The sequence below is a fragment of the Cyrtonyx montezumae genome, unplaced genomic scaffold (assembly GCF_038088225.1).
Source record: "Cyrtonyx montezumae isolate F1298 unplaced genomic scaffold, pur_monq_1.0 scaffold_3, whole genome shotgun sequence".
NCBI classification, from domain to species: Eukaryota; Metazoa; Chordata; class Aves; order Galliformes; family Odontophoridae; genus Cyrtonyx; species Cyrtonyx montezumae.
Window position 1 is genome coordinate 81,842,769 of NW_027072034.1, and position 24,942 is coordinate 81,867,710.

The 24,942-nt window shown below is 43.7% G+C and overlaps 1 protein-coding gene across 3 annotated transcripts in view; it reads right to left on the reverse strand.

Moving 5' to 3' along the window:
• The window catches only part of LSAMP (limbic system associated membrane protein), a 933,774-nt gene that overhangs the window by 137,816 nt on the left and 771,016 nt on the right, over positions 1-24,942 (reverse strand). For all 3 annotated transcript variants that reach the window (XM_065742082.1, XM_065742083.1, XM_065742080.1), the window contains one exon: positions 14,223-14,455. In XM_065742082.1, coding sequence (XP_065598154.1) covers positions 14,223-14,455 — 233 coding nt within the window. The remainder of the gene's footprint in view (positions 1-14,222; positions 14,456-24,942) is intronic.

Genomic DNA, 24,942 nt, shown 5'->3' on the forward strand with positions numbered 1-24,942 from the left:
TCTCAATTAGACTTTCACTACTAACACTTAGATGTCTAAGATTAACTGTGATGAATCTCACCTATACTACACAACTTCTGTTTGCATGGCTAAAAATCTGTATAGGCAAGAGGAATGACAGAGAAATGCATTTCTCAACCTGAATTGTAGTCCTATCAGCAATTTATCTAGCAGAACCAAGTACACATCTCAAATTTGTTAAAACAAGGTGAATGTTTTATGATCATGAATGGCTATGTTTGTGCTATCAATGTGGTTCACTAACTTTTGCTCCAGACTTTTGGAGAGCTGTGCACATGGGTTCAATCCCACTTTCTCTTATGGAATGGCTCTGGTGTATCCTCTTTGGAGCAGGTTCAGGCACAGCTAACAAGGCCAGCCCACTCCAGACATGCAGACAATACCAGCTTTGGTTTCCTTGACCTGGGAAAATTCTCCAACAAAAACTCCACAGGCTGCAAGCTTTCAGATTCTTCCATGTACTCTTGTGCCATGTAAAACACACTCTTGGCAGACTTAAAAAAATAAATAAAAAAAAACACCAGTGTGCCAGACTGTCCCAGCCTTCTCATTATTCCACACTCTTAAGCAGAAAATACAACAAATCAATGAATAAACTTTTAAAAAAAGAAAAAGAAAAAAAAAAAAGCATGTCTCAGAACCACAGAGGCACAACAGGGAACAAGGATGAGACCAGCCCCTCACCACTGCCCAGTACAGTGTCAGCATGATCTGTTCCAAAGGGTATAATCATTACGTAGCATGAATATGAGCCAGTCTATGCCATCTGGCCTGACATCCAGGGCCTTCTCTGGTGCTGTCCACAGAGGCAGTACAGGCACAGTCAAGGAGTCATTCTCAATTGCATAGACTGTCTACAGGCTTTGCACGCCTGTAAATACTCTTCTGGAATATATTCAGACCACAGATGACATGAAACTTCCACAATAGTGAAAAACAGGCTCATTGCCAACCTCTTGAACAGACTGAAGGATTGACAGTGAGAAAGCCAAAGTACTCTAATTTGGAGTGCCAAGGCCAATCTCTTAGTGGATTTTTGTACTCCATCTCTTTCCAGTGGGTCAACAAGTGGATCAAAACTTCAGAGAAGATCACAAACTGGAAGCTCTGTGCATGCCTAACCCTAAAGATCATTGCTAGATTTGTATAGACAAGGTCATAAGGCTTCTATAACAGAAAGTCCATTCAGCAGTTGTTTGGGGAGTTTTATCCTACTCTGACAAGTATTTTGTCTTCGCATTCAAAACAGGAACACATCCAAAAGTCACATACCCATTAGATTGACAAGAGGACAATCATTTCAAAGAGACACTCCAGACTACAGCTGCTGCAGTGGCATCTGCGTGAGGGCAACAAGAAATTCAGGTGTAGGATCTTGCTTCTAGGCTCCTCTCCCTTCTAAAGGGTCTTCACACCATGTGCTTTACTTTGCCAGTCTTCACAGGCTTTTAGGACATTGATGAATATATTCACTGCACAGCAAAGCTGAGAGCTGAATCTTCTGTCTAACACAACACAGACAGTTGAGTCACTTACTCACTAATTCAGACTACAGGCTACTACAGAAATAATGCCTCCTATTTCATTATGTCAGCTCACAACGTCAAAGGAGAAAAGGTGGTGGTATGGCAGTAGAGGTTGAATCTTCCTGCCAGTACTGCATTACATGTTATTGCCATGTGACAGATGGCACCAGAGGGACAGTCTGACAGAATGACCATTGATGTGAAAGTACAGGTGAAGAAAAGGTGCATCACTGACTTCTCCATGCAGAAATAATGGCACTCACTGACACTCATTGATGCTTTCTAGATGCTTATGGAGACCAAACAGTGGATGTGAGCACAGTGAGGTGGTGGGTGGTATGTTTCAGCAACATAAAAGACAAGCAGTGTTCCAGATGGCCATGCACAGCTGTCACACCACAAAATGGAGTACCTCAATCAGCTCATCCATGTGAATTGGTAGATTGTGACCATGGAACTGTGTATGGAGCTCAGTATTGTTTTCAATTCCCTGGAAGCAGTGGTCACAATACTGGAATACTGCAAAGTTTGCAACATGCGGATCCCACAGATGTTCACACAATAACAGACAGAACACCATATGCAAGTCTGACAGGACCTGCTGAACTAATACAAGGCTGAAGGTGACAATTTCCCGAATTGCACTAATACTGGTGATGAGACATGGTGTCACCACTACAAACTAGAGTCAAAATGGCAGCCCACAGAGTGGCAATATATGAATTCTTCGTCAAAGAATAAGCTAACATGCAGCCCACAGCAATGTCATCTAGGATATGAATGGGGTGATTGTGTTGCATTTCCTGGAACACAGACAAACCATTAACTCTGACCACTACATTATGAGACTGACTGAGCTGAAGTCTTTAATTTCCAGAGTCAGGTCAGAAAAGATGAAAACCTTTCTCTTGCAACATCATAACACCATGGCCCATACCAGTTGGAAGACCATGGAATATACTGCCAGTCTTGGCTGTTGTGTCTTACCACACCCACTGTGTAGTCCAGGTTTGGCACCTTCTGACTTCCGTCTGTTTGGGCCAATGGAAGATGGACTGCATGGGCAATGTTTTCCTAGCAACAAAGCTGTCATAGCAGTTGTGAAACTGCGGGTCACCTCTGCTGGGACAGATTTTTATGATTACAGCATGCAGGCTCTTGTTCATCACTAGCAAAAATGCGTAGCTAGTAGCAGTAACAATGCTGAAAAGGAGTGTTTGGTAGATGAGAATCTATTCTGTCAAACAGCGTTACTGTGCTCTTTGCATCTGTTGTGCTTCCCATGGGAATAAATAGGAGGCATTACTTTTGGAGCCATCTACATACTTTATGCTAATCCTGACATAGTTCTAATCTCCTTGCAGACAATTTTATTAATGGTTCCCAAGACAACTTGTAATGGCCCTGCCAGGCAGACCACTACTAACCTCCCTCATAACCAAATCTAACTGCAGCCAGGATGCTGGGAAAAGAGCAGCCCACAGGCTAAGGGCACCCAGGGGTGAGATGCCATTGCATAAACAGCACCATGAGAGTCCCTTCAGACATTCAAAGGGAGTTACCTTATTAAAGGCAAAAGACTTTTCTTACACTGCAGGCACAGAACATTCAGAATGGAAAAGAGAAGATAATAGGCTGCCAGAGGCCCAATTTACGAACCCCAAAATTAATGAGTCATTCCAATTAAATTATTTGCCCTAAATTAAAGCTTATCACCAAAATCCAATTCTCATTTCATTAAAGAGGACCTCCCTAGTTATCAATTTTTTTTCTCCACAGATTTTTTTTTTTTTTTTAAGGTAACCTTCATGGAATGGGAAGAAAAATGTAGTTGTACTCTACTTTTCTGTTTGAGGAATCTCTGAAAGTTTTACATTTCAACACTGTTTCTCATTCCTACATGTGTCTACATAGTAAAAATATTCCTGGAACAAACTCTAGAAGGCTAGAGAAGTGCCATCAAGTAGACGATGTAAGGTAAATCTGATACACGAAGATGGAGGGAATGTTATGATATATACTTTGTCCAAGCCTCAACAGCCTCAGCCTTCTGCTATCAGAACCGACTGTGCTCACAGCCTCCATTTCTGGATTTCTAAAGGGATTTCTAAAGTGAAAAGTAGACAGACAAGTGATGGCACTCCAGTTGTGCCTTAGGGAAACAAACCACCCTCTTGATTCAGAAGTCTGAATATTCCCAGACTTCCACACATGCACCTCAAGGAGGGCTTGAATCCTCTTACCACAGGTCTCTCTACTGACAGTCCAAGCTGTGACAAACAGACTCAGCATCTCCAATGACTGCTACCATGTGCTCAATCAGATTGCTGAGGTGAACCTTTGTTTCCATCCCAGGAACAACCTGCATGCTGCTATTGCTTTTCTAATTTATTATCTTTCTCCAGGCTTCTGTTGGAGGTTAACATATTTTAACCTATTATCTACTTTAAAAAAAAAAGACACCTTCAAAAGCTGGGGTTGATTTTGAGAAGCACTCCCTTGTCTGAATACTCCGTAAATGGAAGCCATACGTCTTAAGTATCTGTTTCAATTTTGTCTGTTTTGTTGTACTCACATTTGGCAAGTTATTTTTTCCTATCTATCTATCCCTAACTATCACATCTCAGGCTTTATTAAAGCAATCTGCTATTCTGTTATTTTGGAGATTTTTTTTTTTTTTCAAGCAGCCAACTACTGACGTTTTAGCAGCTATACAGGAAATGGGATATTAAATCATTATTTTCTCAGAATGCTTCTTCACTTTCTGGTAAGGTGCTGCTACCAGGGTAGCAATTCCAATATTTCTAAAGATAAAAAGAAGAGCTTGAGCGCTGAAAAAGCCATCAAAATCCAAACCTTGAAAACCTATTACTTAATACAGTTTATCATTCGTTGTTTTTGTAGAAAGTAGCTGGAGGCATATCCGACAAGATATAGCCTATACACACACCAGAACGACAGATGACACACCTGCTGGGAAGGGAGATGATGGCCAGCAACTAGATAGAGACAAATCATAGGAGCACAAGGTTACAATGAGATGGCTGGGATCAATACACATTGTGCAGACACAAACACGTTGTAGGAAGACACAGCAAAGCAACATACCCATCTGCCTTCTCTCACTTTCAAATCCCAAAGTCACCTTTAAGAGGACAGCCTCACATTAGAAATGTTATTACCTTGTTTCCTTTCCTGATGCGCCAATTTCTTTCTTTCTGTAATTAATACATATTAAATGGAAAGCTTTTAAACCAAGAAATAAATTTACTTCTTTCTACAGGTCTGGGTGTTGTTTTTGAACTGTTGGCACAAACTAAGTTTATTTTACAATCTGTTTCTAGCCAATTCCAATTTCAGATGAAGCCTTGGCACCAATGACACAAAATTTCTTTTTAATTTCAGTGGAATCACAATTTTGATCCAGGTCCTTATCCATTAACACACAGCTATAAGTATAGACAGTAACACATCAGCCAAACCCAAGGACCTTGAGTTGGTGGGCCCCAGGAATCTGAAATTTCAAATGAAACCCACATTGAGTTTTAGGCATGGCAAATTTGTAGCACCTACTCCACAGAAACCAGCAAAATAAGAAAAACATTAAAAAGTAACACATTGTTCCATGAGTTAACAATGCCTGGCTCACCACAGCTAAGTGTCCAAGGTCCTCCTGTCTCATCCCTCAGCCTTTCAGAGCCCTTGACCAGTTCTGGTCAATATGACATCAGCCATCTGGTACACCCATAGCTCCAAATCAACATGTAGCTGAAAACCTTTTTGTATGTCTTGTCAGAAAGAGATGCAGTAGGAGACATTAGGGGGAAAGTTTAAAGGCAGGGTCTAGGTCTCAGTGGATTTGAGAGGTTCTGGAGGTAGCTGAACATAGGATTACCAAGAGGAAGTATTGTGTCCAGTTCTGGGCTCCCCAGTACAAAAAACGACAGGGATCTCCTAGAAGAGTCCAGCAAAGGGCTACAAAGATGATAAAGGGCCTGGAACACCTCCCTTACAAGGGAAGGCTGAGAGACCTGGGTCTGTTCAGCCTTGAAAAAAGGAGACTCAGAGGGGACTGGATCCACGTGTATAAATATCTAAGGAGCGGGAGGCAAAGAGATGAGGCCAAACTCTTATCTGCAGTGTGTGGTGACAGGACAAGGGGAAATGGCCACAAACTGATGCATCTGAAGTTCCGCACAAATGCGTGTAAGAGCTTCTTCACAGTGCAGTGACAGAGCAGTGGCACAGCTGCACAGAGAGGTGGTGGAGTCTCCTCTGGAGACGTTCCAGACCCACCTGGACACCTACCTGTGCAACCTGGGCTGGGGAGCTGCTTTGGCAGGGGGTTGAACTTGATCTCTAGAGGTCCCTTCAAACCCCTACAATTCTGTGAAGGGTAGGCAAACAGCATAACCATACAAACAAAACCTTACATGCTCTGTTTCCTTAGCAAGCCAAGCTAACTTCAGCATCTCTGGGGTTTGAATATAATAAAAACTCAGCTAAGCAAACCACAAATCTCGCTAACCTCAACTTGGCAGTATTTCTTTCAAATGAGAGGAAGAAAATAAAATGGATAGTAAAGCTACAGAAAAGGTTGATCTGAGACAGAGAAAGGTGGAGCATGATTAACCTTGCTCTCATCTGTAGCGCAAGTATAAATAGAAGCTGATCCTAAAATTTCTAGTGGAGACCAGCTATATATCTTATTATTGTAGGTTAGAAATGCAAAGCTTTAGATTAGATCAGATCTCATGAGAAATTTTTCTTTCATAAAAAAAGAGTCATTGCTCATCTTCAAACTACTAAGCAGTTACAGGCTTATTATTTGTAATAAAATATTGCAAGGGCTGCTCTGAAAGTAATGCCTCCTATTTAATTACATTGGCCCATGATGTTAGAGGTGGATGTAGGTGGTACATCAGTAGAGGCAAAACCTTCCTACCAAGATTCCCTCACGTGTTGTTGTCGTGTGACAGATGGCAGCAGAGGGACAGTCTGACAGAATGGCTTCTGACATGGAAGTATGATTGAAGCAAAAGGTGTGCCACCAAATTCCCCCATGTGGAACAAATGGCACCCATTGACATTCATCGACATTTGCTGAATGTTTATAGAGAGCAAACAGTGGATGTGAGCATAGCACACTGAGGCAGTGGGTGGTGCGTTTCAGCAGTAGCAACAGTGACAGTGAGGCACCTCTGCTAGTGCAGAATTTTAGGAGCATGGCATTTGGGCTCTTGCTCATTGCTGGTGAAAATGCATAGCTAATAGTGGAGATTATTTAAAATAAAACTGTGTTTCATAGCTGAGAACACGCTCTATCAAACAGTGTTATGGTACTCTTTGTACCTGTTTTGCAGTTTCTGTGGAAATAAACAGGAGGTGTTACTTTCAGAGCACTTTTTATCCATAAGAAAAATTTTCCACTCAACACTAACAAGACATTGGTCATCATGGAGGGAGTAAACATCAGGAATATACTACTCAGGATGTTAGGATGCTATATCCTGTTACGAGCATATTGAGCTGAGGTTCAAGGCTTATACCAGGTCAAAACAAGTCTTTTGCTATCATGGACACTACTGTTCCAGCCACGAGAGAAGAAACATGCCTGAATGTAAGAGTAATGGCTACTTGTAGTCTCTCAAGGATTAGCAGACTTGGGACTAGATTCTTACTGTTTATGGAGCTGAAAGCAAATATGGTCCCTATACCACTGCCTTACAGCCCAAGCTAAGACATAGGACAGTAGACTGAGACAATCAGACAAAGAAGCATCAAGGGAAAGTGTTTCACAGCACCAGTCTCAGCCTAGAATCAGCTGAACAGGCAAAAATTACACAAAGTCAGATGATACTTATCTAAAGAGACCACTCAAGCTGAGTTGTGTTATATATATATATATATATATATATATATGTATGAACGGAACTGGATTAACATATCAAGACCCTTCCTCCCAGACACAGGAAAACATTCAGTGCATTTTATGCAATACTTTTTCCTCCAAAATGAGTAAGCATTTTTTGAAGTATTCTGTTTTTGTCTCTTGCCTGCACCTGCAAAGCAAGCATCAAAATATTTCCAGAAAAACCTCCTGATTTATGCACTAAGAACTGAGAGCCAACCTACAAAACAGAGCCAAAACCTACACTGCATAGTAACATTCCATCCCTGCCTAGAGATAGGAAAAGAAAAGTTATGAGGAATCAGGACACTATGGGGAGGCCATAAACATATTTGATGTGGAGTGGCAGGAAGTTCCTTGGTAAACTATGAAACACCAGGTGCAATTTCTTGTAATTTATGGTTTTGAGCAAAAAAAAAAAAAAAAGCACAGAAACCCTAGAAAAGCTGCCACCAATATTACTGTGTGCCTGAAATTCTAGAATTACTTTGCTGGTCAGAAATTACAGTCCACAATAACAACAGAAGGGGGGTAACAAGATCTACTGTGCTTTGGTTCCCCAAGATGTTTCTCCTTTCTCTTGGCTTATTTTCCCCACCAAACTGATCTGCTGTCACTTCCTTCTGTGCATGCTGGTTCTGTCTCTCCCAGCTCTGTAGTAATCCGAATTTATCTCCTCCCTCCAATCTTTTCTTCTTCTCCTGCACTGCTCCCAGTAAAATGATCTTTTTTTTCTTCCTCTCTCCCAGAAAATTCATACTCCCATGTTATCTCATTATTCTTTGCAACAGCATGCCAAATTCGCTGTCGTTTTCCCACTGGAGCTATGTCCTGAAAAAGACAAAGCGGTCTGTGCTCATTCTTACCTACTGCAGACTCCCTGGAATTGAAAACACTACAGTGCTAGCACTCAAAGATTCCTCCAAATTCTGGGCTTTGCGCCCACCAAGCGGGAACGAAAATGTATCTCAGAGAACAGCACCTGACTCCAACATCCTTATTGTTTGGCTAGCAAAGGAATAATAGCTTCAACTCTCTTCAAGTCGCTCTGCTTCTAGCACAGGATTGGGAAGGACAGAAATGCCAAGGGAAGATGAGCCCCCACCGAAGCTCTGCTGAGCTCAAAACCAGGTCTGGTCTCCAGTGACCACCAGCAAACACTGAGAGCTCCAACCCCATATCTGTCTGAATAAACTGAAGGAGAAAGACAGAAGGAGCCTGGAAAGGATAAAAAGGTGCCAAGCACCACATTAACTGGTCCCCCTGGGCTCCCCTCCACAGTTGCTGAAGACAAGTTAACACTTCTGTAGGTCAGTTCATCTGATAAAGTTCAGCTGGCTCCTTCAAACTGAACTGGTCAGTGTCTTAGAAAGGCCTGCTTCTCCTCACTAGTGATAAAGGGAGTCCAAGGTGTCACATCCCAGCGAAAACATCGACATTCGTACACGAATCTGTCTCACTGGCTTAGCCCCAAGGTGTCCAGCAACATTTGCATCTGTGTGGTATCTGACTTCAGGCCCCCATGAAAGACAGTAGCATGCCTTACTCCAGTTGCATCCAGAAACACTTCCCATAACTCTGAAGTCTATGGCACAATTTTCCCCTATCATTATCTTCAGCAGTGAGGGCAAGGGCTGCATGGATAGAAAACCACCTTCCTCCTCAGCTCCTGAACTGGATCTTACCAAGGAACACATTGCCAGGACAGCGTTTACAAGCAGGAATCCTGGCTAGCTTCAGCTGCCTTCATGGACAAGGGATTTTCACTCCGCAGCACATGCACCGAGTCCTTTAATTTCAGGGGAGTAGATAGAGAAGGACAACAGCTAATCTACTATTAGAATTTATAATAATTTTCCAGCAGTTAAATCTCAGCATCAACAAATGCATCTTTATACCACTTAGAAATGATGAATCATCGATACTGAGTCTTTGTAAGCAAGGCCATGCATAATGGAGAAAGGCTATACCCTGTGTGGTTCTCTCCACACAGCTAACACCTATCATCAGTTGGAAGGAAAACTGGAGGATTTGGCCTGTAGCTGGTTCACACCGATTTGGAGTTTGTGATGAGGGCTGGGCAGTAAACAAGAATTCCTCTTGATGAAAACTTGCTGCTGACACTTCCTAATTTGTTTTTGTTCTGCCAAAATGACAAAGCCCTTTTGAATTTTTGTCATGAAATAAACATCTAAACAAGGGAGAGCAAACATCCTTTGAACTGCCAATAACTGGGAATCACAAGAAATGTTAGAGGCTGCAGGAGTCCCAGAATCTGAGCAAAAAGGTGAGCACGAGTTCTCCATATTCCAGATGAGACCATTAGCTTTTAGATGAATTGTGGTAACCTGTATTTTTCCTCTTCCCAGTTTTGACCACAAAAGGAACCTAAGACCTCTAAAACCGTCCTAATTTTAATCAAAGCCAAAACCAGTCAGATGCTTTTGTTTCACATTAAGTTCTCTACCAGTTCCATTCACAGTGATGCCTTGCTGTAAAGCCTCTAGATAGCAAAACCAGCAACCATCTGCTTGTGCCTAGCTGAGAGTTATTCAGCTTGAGCTGGACAGGTTTAAATCTTTATTGCCAAAAGTTTTAAACCCCATGCCTGCTAATATCGCTGTCTTTGTGCCTGCGACCCTGCTAAGTAAGGACTACAGGGATTTAACCTCCAACATTTATTTATGTCTGAAAAGGGCCTGAGGCTACAGCCCTAAAAGAACCCAAGACAGAGCTTGGAAAGGGGCAGCCACCAGGTCCCTTTTATGACTCACTCTCCTAGAACTAGTTACTGAGTGGACTGGAATAAACAATTAAACATCCCTTTTATAAACACCTAGAGGATAATATTACAGTAAAGGAAAAAATAACCAATGCACTTTTGGCAAACATATATCTTGTCACCCCTTTCTTTATAGGATAACTGGCATGGTGGATAAAGAGGGAGCAGTGTGCGATATATCTTGGCTTGAGCAGGCCTGACAGCCTCCTGAACAAGCTAAGAAAATATAGCAGATGTTAAATCACCATCAGGACGCTTCAAAGAGCTGCAATCAACAGATGAATGACTATCTGCGGGAAGGGAGGTTTTGTGGGTTGTTACTACAGTCCTCTTCCTGCCCTCATCTCTTTAACACTTAACGTCTTTGGGATGCAACAGAAAGAAGGCACCTGACTTTCAAGGACACCAAGTCAATGGCAGCTGCAAGTACATTGGAGACCAGAATGATGAGAAAACCTAAGTGGTAGTCTCCATGGAGAAACCAACTGGATGGGAACCAACAGCAGCAAGTGCTGTGCTCAGAAATCACAGTAATGCTCCACTGTAGAAGCAGATAATCTGCAGCAAGTCACAACATGCTGCAGGCCACTGCCTGAGGGTTGGAGAGCTGCAGGGACTAAATAAGAGAAAGCAGTGAGGTGCTTTTATAAATAAAAGGTGAATTTCATCTCATTCTGGGGTTAGTTAAGTGAAGCACGATATGCAAAACTTTACAGTTATTTGCCTTTCATTTGCACAAATGAGTCCTAAACTGGAACTTCTACTTCGGTTCTGGCAGTATATTTAAGGAAAAGTGTTTCCAAATTATACAGTAGTGAAAGAAGTACAATGTAAGGGGTGGAAAATACAACTTGTAAGAAATCAGCCTGTTAAGATGGACTGGAGAGATCAAAGACACTGGATTTAACGGGCAGGTTGAAGGTAGTTTTGAGGAAGAGGAGGATAAATTACCATCATCTGTTGGAGAGGGATCATAAATATTTGGTAACAAAATCAGTTCAGGTCATATCTTACTAAAAGTTTTCCAAGCACAATGAGGAAGAGATAATGGCCATGCATGGCTTTCAAGGTGTGGGGTCTCTTCAAAAATTACATGCTGGAAACAGCCAACATCTAGCTGATCTTGTCACTAGTGCATAGGAAAGGACCACGCTGCCTCTTGAAGGTCCTTCCAAATCTCTGCTTCTCTGATCAGAGGCAAAAAGAAACATGCAGAGTAGCAAATGAAAGTCTCTAGTTGCCACTGCACCCACAGCGAGGCAGTGCAAAATGCTGGCGGTTTATAGCTCCCTTTTCATGCCTTCACCCCAGTGTAAAGGGCACAATACCAGCACGTGGGTATGACTGAGTTAGGCAGGGACAGCTGCCTCCAGCTCACCCCACTCTGGCACCAATGCTGGCCACTTGAGTCAGAAAGACAGAAGAGATGGCCAATGGTTACGCACAGTAATCTTTCAGCAGTGGATGTCCACTTCTCTACAAGTAGAGAAGACTGAGTTTGAGAAAGGGGAAAGAGTAATAAAGAGTACTGGATAATATTCTACGATCCTATGATTTTCTCAAGAGTGGAAATGCAACTAAGACCCTGTCTCTGGTACTCAGAGCAGAGGAGCAGAGACCTGGAAAATTGCTAACTGAGCAAGACACAGGGCATGAACACAGCAGGCAGTCCAGTGGCAAGTGCAAGCATCACCAACAGAACTTTTGATGGTCAGTCCAGGCATCCTCCTGCCAGGTCACCGTGCCAAATAAATTAACAACCCTGTTATTTAACTCTTCAGAAGCTGTGTCCTATTTATTTTATTTTTCAGTTTGGGATGCCCACAGCTTTCTGTAGTCTGTGTTTTTAATTTTATAACCCAAATGCATGAGGAGGAAATAAATTATATTAACTAAAAAAATCTAAAAAGCTTAGCACACAACTCAATATCCAAACCCTTCTGATTTGCACTAGTGACAGACTGTTTCTTGAGGAGGCAAACTGCACATCTGGGAATGATAATAATAATCAATGAGAAAATGATACTGTGAGAGAAGAGGGATATTTTGCAATGTATACTAGTTTCTAATAAATTAGTTTTATTAGTTAAGATTGTTTAAAATGAATTATTCATTAGTTTTAAACTAATAAAAATACAGTTTAAAATAAGTCTAATTCTTCCAAATTGTAAAGGAATTTCTATTTATGTATTTTTTCCCCTCTTAAACAGACCATATTTACTTTTAGAAAAATTGAAGCTGTGAGTTTCATCTAGTTACAGAATTCTGGGACCTGAGGCTTAAGAACTAAGCGTAATATTGCAGTGGGTCTTTTGGTAAATCCATGGAACATGTTTAGCAAAGATTATCCACAGACACTGTGCTTAGAGGCACATTCAAGTGCACCAGTACCTGAATTCTCTCATCCTCAGAAAGGTGGCAGTAGCTCAGAGCTGGACACCCACACAATTAAGTGAAAGCTCAGCTGGAGAACTCAATTCTGTTGTTTACGCTTGTATCTAATGGGCACAAATAAAATTAATAATACATGTGTGTGGCTCTAAAATTCATTCATACCTATATATTTTTAGGCAGGTAAATGGAATCTGTGTGTGGTCAGACTTTACCAGCAATAAAGTACCTGCATGGCTGCAGCAAGCAGCAAGGATGGGTACACCTCCAGGACTCTGTGAGTGCATTTCATGCTGGGTGCATCCCCTTGAACTCTCGAACAGCCCTGGAGACCTGCTCTGTGTGCTGGTGCCCATCACTTCTCACACCGCTGAAGGGGGATTTTTGCACAAGACAAATTGAGAAGCTTCATTCTCACTGCATTCACATGTAAAGCATCACCTCTGACCACGTATCCCAACTTTGCCTTGCAGACGAATGCTCAACACGCTAGTCAGACCTCAGCTGGCCAAGTAAAAGCAGCAAGAGGAGAGTCTTTTTTTTTTTTTACACGTATTTATAACAGAGTGATCCAAACATAAGCCGTGAGCAATAAAATTCGGAGCATTTTTGGTTATTAGACAAATCAGAGGAGACAACAAATTTCTATCTGACTGATGACAAAGAAACTGAACATTTCTGCAGTGCATATTAAACACAGCCATACATACTCATCTACTTAAGCTAATCCATAAATATTTTAGATAAATAGGCAGATAGACAGAATTGTGGGAAGATTAAAAAAAGAGTCAACTGTTTTGTTTGCTATTCTGGTCTAGGCAGGATGGAACAAGCAAACTCCATAGTGCCCTTACCACCAATTGGTGACCTTAATGTGTTTACTCTATATTATACCAAGCATGCAGGCAAGCAGACAGGGCAATGCTGCTTCAGATTGCCAAGTTTCCAGTTCCCTGTAACATACGCAGGAGGAGGGCAGCTAAAAATGGAGTGCATAACATAAGGTAGGCAGCAGCTACTACAGGTACCAGGTTTCACACATGCCTAGAGACAGTGCACCCTGCAAACCAGTGACCCTGCAGAGAAAAGCATCCAGGAAAATTAATTCCCCAGCCTTGAAAGAGTCTGACAACAGAAGGCCAAAAAGCACAACATTCTTGCTGATGTAAGAAAAAAAAAAGAAAGAAAATCTGAGGAAAGAAATGGTGAAGAAACAAGAGGGCTATCTGGGAAGACACAGGGCAAGCATCTCATCCCCACAAGTGGCATTGTAAAACAAATGTTTTCCCCTTAGGGCCAGAATGACCAGAGCCAAGAGCCAGGTTTGTATCTACAACACGCATGGGCACCACTGATGTTCTCTGCTGTCACTGCCTGGGAAAGGACAGACTGATGTCAGAACAAAGTCACACCATGCTACAGAGAAAGGGAACAATCCTACTGGCTCCTATTGTAAACAAAGGGACTGCTCACTTCTGGCTACCACTGCAAGGTCCAGAGTCTACTGACTCTGATTTCTTTAAGAAGGACACAGATCCTTCCACCCTCCATGTTCTTCTCTCTTTGCTCTCTTCTCAGGCATGTCACTTACCTTGAACAATCAAGTAAACCTGGGAAGTCTTGGGGTGATGCTGTGTCTGCACTGAACACGTATAGGACCCCTCATCATAGACATCCACTTTCTGGATCCGCAGGCTGTACTCCAGGGGGTTTCTCTTCTCCAATTCTACCCGTGGGTCCAGGGACCATTTATCCTCTCCAGCAAAAATGATGCCGGAACGGTTTAACCAGGCCACCTTGGAGCTTCTGTCTTCTACATAACACCTGCAGAGGGAGAGAGATAGAGAGATGAACAAATGTCTCCATTTTGTCTCTTCCCTTTATTGCATTGCTCAGTGTCTATTTAGTATGGTCCTACTAGTACAGCAGCTCCTCACCACCCATGGCCCACAGCCGATTTTTTTTTTCTTTTTTTACAAGGAGTTTTTGAAGGCTTCATGGACATTTGAGGTAGCCACAGCTCCTTGTCTCACTTCCTATTGTCTGCAGCCTACACATGCACAACAAATGACTTTGGAAGGCCACAAACCAGATCAGTTCTAACTGCCTGTAGGAAAGGTCATGAGTCCTTCATATGCTCCCACCTCACCTGCAGAAGTACTCAGAGGAGTTGCACTCTCAGCATTCTGCCTGACCAGAAGGCAAAAGGTGAGGGCTCCAGATTTGTCAGCTCATCCATCACTGTTTCAGCAACACACACAAGGGGAGGAAGCTGTGGTGTTCAGCTCACAGCTGGAGAAGGCATGGGGACTCAACTCCTCTCTCTCTCCTGGCAGTTGTACCCATCAGGGCCAAGCTCACACAGGCCAAGAGGGTCTATCAGCAGCCTGCAGGACAGAGTGGTTCAGACTCCAGAGCTTTTGCTCCTCCATCTCTCAGGGCTCTGCTCAGAGCCTCCTGGCATCCAAATAGCCTAGCACCTCTCCCCAGTACTATTCAGGCACATGTTGCCTCTGATATTAAAGCCTGGAAAGCCAGGCTGTGTGGGAATAGCTGAGAGGCTCACCAAGCTGCTGGCCAGGCTGGAAGCAGGCCTGATTTGACAAACATCTGCTTTAAAGAGCAGCACAAAAGATCCCAGCCCAGGGTTCAATCTTTTCCAAAGGTATTCCAAGCTCCTCTGTGCATATTTTGCATTTGTGAAAATCCCAAGGGGGACAGCATCGAGAAACTAAGCAGATTAATGACTGCAGCTGAACTCAGAGGGCATTGAAGTTTTAGTCACTTCTGAACCCCCAGCACACCTCTCTGAGCAGAGTACAATATACCCAGCACAGTACCAACCAGCTGCGCTGCTTTCTGGACTTGCTCTGTATGGTATAGCACCATGGCTCTGCCTGGAGACAGGCAGGGCATTTCTGGGCCACACTCTGCCACGGCCATTGGGAATGCTCACCTTGGGACCCTCAGCAGCTGAGAGGAGGAAGAGAAGCACTACAGAAAATAAAAAATGTGTCATAACTTGTTGCTTGCCTATTTTGCCCAGGGTCACCCCAAGGCCAGCGGTACAACCAAGATAACACAAGAGGGAGAAAGAAAGAGAAGGCAAGAAGGAAAACTGGAAGAGTGAGCAAACTGGATCTGAGCTACTCATCTGGGAAATACCTGTTCCTTCAAAACGGCCACAGAAAAATCAGTGTACAAGTGTGGAAATTCCAAGCTCAGGCACGCTCCAAATATACACCCAGGTTTCCCAGCGTGTCCAACTGCACACACGCACCCTCTTGCTCTGCCAGAGATGCCACCCAGCCTTATGGATCATGCTTTAATAAGGATTTATGGTGATGATTTTCACAGTGTAATAAGTGCTAATTCAATACTAATAGAATATTAAATGGCATGTTAACTGACATTTTAACTGCAAAGTAACGGGAGCAAGGCATCTCCAAGATATCAAATGGCTCTTATCGTTCACTAATAATCAATAAGCAAGTTCACTGAGATAGTCAAACGCTTTTCATTAGGCTTATTGAAAGCATTACCATCAGCGCTAGCGAGTGCTAATAAACTATTTGCGATTCATCCATTTAGCTTTTCCATGTGGTTTCGGGTTTAATTTCTTGACATCTGCTGATGCAGCTACTGAAAGGGGTGGTGAGCAGTGATGGCCATGTCTCGGACAATCACTGCAGGGGCTCAGGAACTATTGATCTCAGCACCAATTCAATCTGTACACACAGAAGGAAAAGAAAACTCGCTGCTGCTGTGCCTCTTTAGCCTCTTCGCTGTCTCATAAAAAAAACCCACACTAAAAATAAAATAAGAACAAAAATACAATATAACTTGGCTCATTAATGAATTTTAGCTACTGCACCATTTCTAGTGGCTACTGATAGCTCTCTATTCATTACTCAGTGAGAAACAATCACATAAGAACCATCTGGGGAGAACAACTGGAAACTAGAGAAAGGCACCTGGGCATCCTCACACACATCTCTCAGTCACCATTTCCTCACATGCAAAATGCTGAAAACTGTCCTGGATCATTGCATAGCTGAAAAGGAAGTGATAACACCTTCACCACAGGAAAGTGCTTTGGGATCTCCTGCCAGAACTGTCACCTCTAACCTTCTACAGGAGAAACTAAACACACGACACAAAGAAAATCTTACCTGGCTTGTTTTCTCCAGAGGAGATATGCTCTGTTACTTCTGACTGCAGACATTTATTTGCAATGTTCACACATCTCTTAAAAACCTCCAGGAAGGCAACACTATCACCTCCCTGCTCAGCCCCATCCAATGCTAGACCACACTCCCCATGAAAACATTCTTCCTGATACCTAATCTAAACATCCTCTGGCAAAATTTGAGGCTGTTTCCTCACAGTCTACCTCTTGTCACCTGAGAAAAAGAGATGAACAACCATCTCACTACAGTCTCTCATTGGGTAGTTGCAGAGGGCAATGAGGTCTCCCCTGAGCCTCCTCCTCTCCAGACCAAACAGCTCCAGTTCCCTCAGCTGCTCCTTCAGACATGAGTTCTAGCCCTTCTTTTCTCTGAGAAGGATCAAGCAGCAACGTTCTTCTCGTTAATCACTGTTTCTCCATTAACCCTTTGGTCATCCCTTGTCCAGCCAGCTCCTGTGCAGCAGTTTGGTCATGCCACACATGGCAACCTGGATGCTGACCTACAGGGGCTGCTGAGGAACATAGCCACCTTTTGCCTCAGGATGTCACAGTTTAATGTGGGCCTGGCCTCAGCATGGTCATGGGCTTTGCACATCTGCACTGGGGCAATGGCACCCCAAGCTGTGCGCAGCAACTGGAGATGCCATCATCTGTTGAGCCTGCACTGAGTTTTGGCTGTATTGCTCTGTAACCTCAGTCAGCACACCTTCCTGCAGCTCTTGGGGTACCTCATCATTTAGATGACAATTTAGGTCCCTGCACTGCTGCTCACTCTCCATCATAACTGCATGAGTGCCCCCTCCAATGCTTGGTATGGCAGGCAGCCCAAAGTCTTTCTGCTCTGCTGATTAGAAACCTTTTTTTTTTTTCCTCCTAATTTTAAGTCTAGATTTATTCATGGCTGGATTATATCCATTCGCTCTCATGCCAACACCATCCTTTAGCTTAAATAACTTTTCTCTCTCCTGGGTGCTTATCTTCCAGCGTGTTCACTGAGAGCAATCACATTCCCTCTCAACCTTCATTTTGCTGGGCTCAACAAGCCAGACTCTTCTAGTTTCTTCTGGTATGATAGACTCTCCATTGCCCTAAACATCCCAGTAGCCCCTCTCTGCACCTGCTCCAGTCTGAACTCCTCTGCCGTGACCAGAATTCATACCCAACTTTCTAGATGAGGTCTCCCCAGTGCCTTGTACAGAAACGTTCCTATCTCGCTCTCTCTAACATCAACTGTTTTTAATGAAAGCAAAAAGGATTGCAACCAGCAAATATGACTATCAGTGCAGAACTGCTCATGTGCTGTGAGCATCCTCATCTCTCAGTCCATTCAATACGGACAGAAAATGAAATCCAAGGGAATTCACCAAAAAATATTCCAGCCTAAAAATGAGAGCTGCATGGGCTCTCACTAGCAGACACACAGCTGGTTTCCCATGGGTTTTCTTTATGGGAAAATGACTTCTTAAGAGCATAGGTTTCTGTTTTCTGTATAGAAGAAAAAAAATCAAACCCAAAATTACAGTAATTGTTATGCCAGTGCTCTCCCGGGGTGGATGTAACTATACCAGAACATGAGAACTTATACTGGCTTGATTTATAGCTCTTCCCATCTTCAGGGGATCAGTATACCTGCATAAACAGCTCTAGTCCACATCCATTCATTCCAGCAGAGGTACCTTTTAATGATATCAGTATGAGCTGCTATGAAGAACGTTAACTCCATCCTGGCCAGAGCCTGTACATTTCAAATCTCCTAATAATGCTCCTAGAACTTCACATCAGCATCTTGCACCAGGATGAAATGGGAGGATGAGATTGCTGAGGAAAGACCAGGAGCCCCTCCTTTTCCCTTCTGGGACTTGCTGACACACAGCTTCAGTGAAACATCCAGCTGTGAGCATATGCCTCACTTGGCTGTCTGGAGCCCCTCGTAGGCATCACTAGGGCCTCTTCACTGTCAAAAGAGAAACCAGAGGATAGCAGAGATGACACAGATGGCAATGGGGAACATGGCCAGAGGATTATTCTTTGGGGTTTGCTGCACTTACACCAAGGATGCTATGCTTTTACCATCAGCAGGACACGAGTTGACATTTAAAAGGCACCTGCAGTCACTTAGGAACTGAAGCTCACAAAAGACGATTAGTCTCTTCTGGGAACTGGATACTGGCTTTTACACTGAATTTGTAGAACAACCTGAAACTAAACAGCAACTCGAGAGTCTCTGTACTATTACAATTATTTTCTGCTTTGGGAATGCACCAAGAATGGGCCTGGGCGTGACTAATAAGTAGCCCCTATGGACTATCACCTTATTTTCCTTCACAAAATTCAGTACTGGAGATGGCCTGTTCCTTCTGCCTGAGCCCTCAATGCCTTGTAGGTACCTTCCACATGCTCACATCTAGGTAGTTCCAGAAGAGCAACTTCCAAACTTTCCCTTGGTTTTCTTAAAAATAATAATAACAATACAAAAAAAGAAACTTATTTCCGAGATGCAATCTCCTCTCTGACAGGAGGAGAGGGAGGGTTTGGCTGGGAAGTCCACGTGACTCAGTATCTGGTAATTATCCAGCCGCAGAGGCAGTGTGAAACGTTCTGTGCTGTCGCAGAGAGTGACAGCACCTGGAGCTCCAGCACCCAGATAAAAAGCAGAGAGACAATTGGGCAGATGGAGAAAGGCAACACTACATTGCAGGAGGGGGGAGAGGGAAGAAAAAAAAATAGGGAGAGGCAAAAGCTGGTGAGAAACATCAAGGCAGCCAGCACAGCTACTGGAGGATGAGATGATGCCACAGATTAGTACGGAGAAGGGCAGCTCTAAAAAAGGGGAAAGCAGAAAGAAACAGAGCAAGGGTCATCCGGATCTGAATGTTTGGGAAAGGAAATGGGAACAAGAGCAGCAGCAAATGGGGATTGCAGGATCTGAGCACCCAGATGCATGGTCCAGTGATCACCCTCCTGTAATTAGCAGACATTTCTAACAAAGCTGGAACACCTCCTAAAAGGACCATGTAAATCACTATCTAAATCTTACGATCTTTTCCAGCCATAAAAGCCTGTTAATCTAGCCTTCAGCAAATATAAGTTGGTCTCCTGTCTGAATGGCAGTTAGCATTCCACCTAATAAGTTTGTACTCTACCTCCTTTATCCCCAGGCATTTCTCAACCCCTTGCCCCCTTTTTGGAAGTAACAGAAAAAAAAAAAAAAGAACAACCAACACCTCATTAACATCATCATTTGGAGATAATTTCTTGCTCAGAACTTCATAGATTAACACTTACAGTCACAGTCCTGTACCAATTATCAGATTTAAGTGACTCCATGCTCTATATTACATGAAGCTCTTCCTCCCAACACCTGAGGAGCACAATACCTGGCAGAAAGCACAATGCTGGATGCTTTGAGGACCTCAGTATCTCTTCCACCTCATACTGTTCCTTCTCCAAAAGGGAAAGGAGAATACTTGAATTCATTTTAGAGGCAAAGCACAGTGGGAATGGGAGCATACTGGGGAAAATAAGACTGAACTTTCCTTTCTTTCAGGCTACTGAGTACCTGAGGTGGCTCACCCAAATTATTATCTACCCTTCCAAGCATTGCCCTCAGCAGCTGAATAGCAAAGATGGCTTATGGCAATGAGGGCCTATCCTGCCTGATCCCTCCTGCTGCTGCATCCCTTGCAGGGACTTCTCCTTGATGTGCCAACATCCCAGCTACTATTTACACCCAACCCTTTCCATCCAAAGCTCCCACTGCTGCTGCTCAGCTGATAGAGCCAGGGCTTGTAGAGATTTCTGAGACGACGTGTAGAGAAACATGTTGGCTTCCTTGACTGCTCCAGCGCTGTCATCAGTGCCACTGTGGACTGAGCTACATCCATGCAAGCAAGAGTAGGAAATAGAAAGAAAAAAGCTTAATGTAGACACAGCCTTTGAGGAGCTTAACCCTTCTTCCCCTTTTCTATCTCTCTTCCACATGAAAGCAGAAAACAGCTTCTGAGCAAGGCACACGTTCTCATTTCCATATCTGAAGCCAGTCCTGAAATACCATCATGAAATAATGCCTTGAGAGACGAAGCCACGAAGCAGATTCCCTTTGAGAGATTCCGCTGCTTCTCTTTTTTAATTCCATCCAAAACCAACTTCGGATGAGTACGGAGCACACCTGGATGGGTACAGTCAATCCCAGGTTACCTTGTTACCAGAGTGATATGGGGAAATTGGAGGGAATTCAGAGGCAAGCAACAACAAAATCCATCAAAGACTGGAAAGGGATCAGCATCTAAGGGAAGCTTAAAACATTAAATATGTATAACTTGACTAAGAGAGGACTTTAAAGGGATATGTTGACAAGCTATACCTCTTTGGAAGCTGAAAGCACCAAGGGAAGAGAGGAATTATTTAACATGATGTGTGGGGGTCCAGAAAGGAGAACCGAGTCAAAAAAAAAAAAAAAAAAAAAAGAGAAATAAGTCTGTTCAAACTTGAAGAACTTTTTTACCACCTTCAAGTGCTAGTCTCATGAAGAGTCCCCCAAGGAAAGCAAAGAAGCCTCTAATGTCTCACATACTTAATACAGCTACAGTCTTCTTTTCATTAACTACATTCCTAGGGAATCAACGGTGGATAGCATAAGAGCTATCGATACAAAGACTAAATGTTTTGTTACTTCCAAAAACCACTGCCATATGGTCATATTCCCAAAAGCACTTCGAGTAAAGTTGCCAAGCCCTTTAAGTCACAACTGACCCCTGATTTTTCAAAGTGCTCAGCATTGAGATTAAGATCACATTTGCCAAACTGCTTTGGGGCCTACCAGCTCCCAGTACAACACCAACATTCCTAAACAGCATTTGGCAGAATGAGCTTCTTTACCAATGTAGCCCTTTACCTTGCTGCTGAATACAACTCATTTTCAATAATAAGTCCCAGAGGTGTTTAATAATTATAGAAGGAAGTACTGAAAGGTTCAGATTTGTGTTATGTTTATCTTGTTTGCCAAAGGGTTTCATGAAGTGAAAACCACAGCAAAGCCATAAAAGCTAAGGCAGTGCTTGGCAATACTTTCTTCCCTTTATTTGCAACTTTGCTGCATTCTGCCTCCTTCCATTTCACCTCTTCAGCCGACCAAAGGAGCCTTTCCAAAGAAGGGAAGGGGAAGAAGAAGAGTATCTGGAAGGGAGAGCTCCAAAAAGCTTTGATCTGAGCTTACTTACATTCACTCTCCAATACAGCATGCCTTGCAAAGGAGGGCATGTTTATAAATAAACAGCAGAGGAGAGAGGGAAGAGCAGAAAAGAAGAAATGTCAAGCACATTTGATAGAGTTTCATCCGTTAACATGAAAGCCAGGAGCTGGCTTAAAACCTCATGTTTGGAAACAGTCTGGGAGGAAGACAGGACTCATTGAGAAAGGGGAAAGGAATAACTCCCGCAGCCAAATCTCCTTGCCATCCTGCAACAAAACCTGACAGAGCTGACCTGCCTCATACGCAACACTGTTCGGTGTGCAGTGGGGATGGCAAGAGTTAGGAAGCGATGGCTGCAAAACAGCCTTCACAAACCCAGGCAGCACCTTTGGGCACACTTATCTGAGTGCTACTGTGAGAGAGTGTGTTTTTCACTCTCTCTAATTGGGAACTGCCCGGGGAAACGCATTCAGAGCAGAAAGCGGCAGCTGAAGCACAAACCTCATGCTGCCTGCAGTTTGAAAGCAACAGTCTTGGGTCAACTGGCTCCAAGCTTTGGAGCCTGAACTCCAGCCCAGCTACCAGCGGCAGCGCAGACATAGCCACTCTGCTCTGACTGTTCTGAACCTTCTGACCTGCAGTCTTCAAGAACTGACAAAACAAGCTGTGCAAATCATCAGGAAAGCCAAACTTTAAACCCTTTTCGCACTTCCTAGCAAAAACAATGCTGCTGAACTCTACTGAAAGGGTCTCACCTGGACCTGCTGACCTTCCTGCTGCTTCTCCCAGAAGCCTGGGACTGTGTGCAATGACACCTCCCCACTGTGCTCAGCCAGACCCACACCCACAGAGCTCTGTCCTGCGCTGCCAGCAGCTTGCTTCCTGCTTGCCATAGCAGATGCTGCCCATGTGGACCATGCCTGATCCTGCCCATTCTTCTGGCAGACTGCTTGTGCTAGCTAATTTCCCAAAGTCTGGCAGTGGAAGGAGAGATGTCCAATTGCAGCTTCAGACGGTGTAAATCAAAGGTCAATGAGGCCTTGCTAAGTAAATGAAGATGCCTAGATTTACATGACTTGAGGCTCGGCCCTTCTTCCTCATATCAGCCTCTAAATGAATTCGTTAAATACAGCACTTCAGTCTGCTCAGTTAAAAGCAGCTCCAGCTGGCAGGAGGTTTCAGATCTAGGGAATGTTTAAAAGATGAGGATTTGTAGCCTGCTCTGCGTTTACACTTGGCTAGAGGTAGGCTCTCACCAGCCATGCAAGGGAGCTGACGTCATGCCTACCCAGTGGGTGTCCACAACCCCAGTGTCTATACTTGGTGTGGCATTTACACAGGACTGCACAACCTTGTGGGACACCTAAACCAAAATTATCTTCTGAAGCTCCTCATTTCTGAGAGCTGCAGCGCAGCAAACAAGGTCCTGCTGTACTTCTGCCAGTCTGAGGGATTTCTTTTGGTTTGCTCTCTTAAAACAGCACTTATTTCTTGGAGAGGATGTGTGCTGAATTTTAATCTGCAGCAGCGTAAGCGCCAGTACTGGCAGCAGAGAGAGCTGTTTGGGATTTGCGAGACAGGAGTGAAACAGTAGTTAATTTTGACATTAAACCCTAGAAGTGAGAATGTTAAAGTTATTCTTAGTTTGTGGGGAAAAAAAAGAAGCTGTACTGTGATCGTCTGGCATACCCCCCCTCATGTATTGCATAGATCTCGTGATTCCTGCAGTTTAATCCCTTATCTGCTCACTAAAACAGATGGTGTTGCAGGCTCTTTGCAGACTCTGACAAATATGACTGCGCTGGGAACACTGCTCATATATCCACAGCTTGCTGCACAACCCTCAGGACGAGATGCACTGGCTCGAGATGAAAGTTCACATTCAAAGCACAGTCTACAGCAAGGAACAGATCCTACAGTTTCTCCTTCAGCATTGCTGTTGAGGTCCTTCCACACGCTTGGAACAGTCACACTCTAAACTTCTTACAGACCCACATAAAGCTCACACCAACGTGACCCTCTGACCCTCATGCTGAGATCACAGTCAAATCCTCTCCTCTTTGACCAAACATGTTGTTTTCCCTTAAGGAACACATCTACATGCTAAACAAGAATACCTCCAAAATAGCTGGAAGCTAAAATACACCTGGCTTGGGGAATGGGGGGGGCTTGAGACCAACCCCTCTCTGATTGCTGCTGTTGTGCTGGCTGCGCTCATGCAGATTTTCATAGGAGAAAAGCAGGTCAGGTCACCCAGCTTAGGTATTGCTCATGCTGGGCTGTTCCACATCTCCTCTCCCTGATGCTATCTTGTGTATGTGAGATCTGCCACTGCTTGGAAAGACAAGTGAGGTTAACCGAGCTACGTGCATTGCTCCCCCTAGAGCAGTATACAACAGTGATAAACCACTGGTGGAGCCACGCTGCGGTAAGTACTGGGCCAGAGGTGAAGCACGAGGTTATGGCAACAGCTCTACTGCCTGTACCCTTCTGCCTGGCAGATCCCAGGTAATAAACCACTCTTTGGCCTTTCTTGTTGCAAAACCAAAACTGCTGGGATTTGGGGAAGATAACGATTTCAACTGCTTTTCAGGAGAGACTTTGCAAGAACTAAAAGCTCCTGTTGGCATAAAAGCAGACATGTAATGGGCTTTCTCTATCCCTGGAAGTAGTGTAGCACTGCAGGAACTTAGAGTCCTTTTATCTCTCTACTTTATTTAACTAGAGTCGTTAAAATAAACTGATTTCCCAGCCAATTAATTATCAAATATCTGTAACAGCTTTCAAGCCCTGCCATTACTCAGTCTCGGAGGCCCCCACAGGCAATGTGAAACCATGCTCCCTTACCTGTACCACAGCTGCTCCCAAGCACACTGCCCATGCTCAGCTGCACATAGAGAAGCACCTTAGGGCACAATGAGCTGCAAGCAG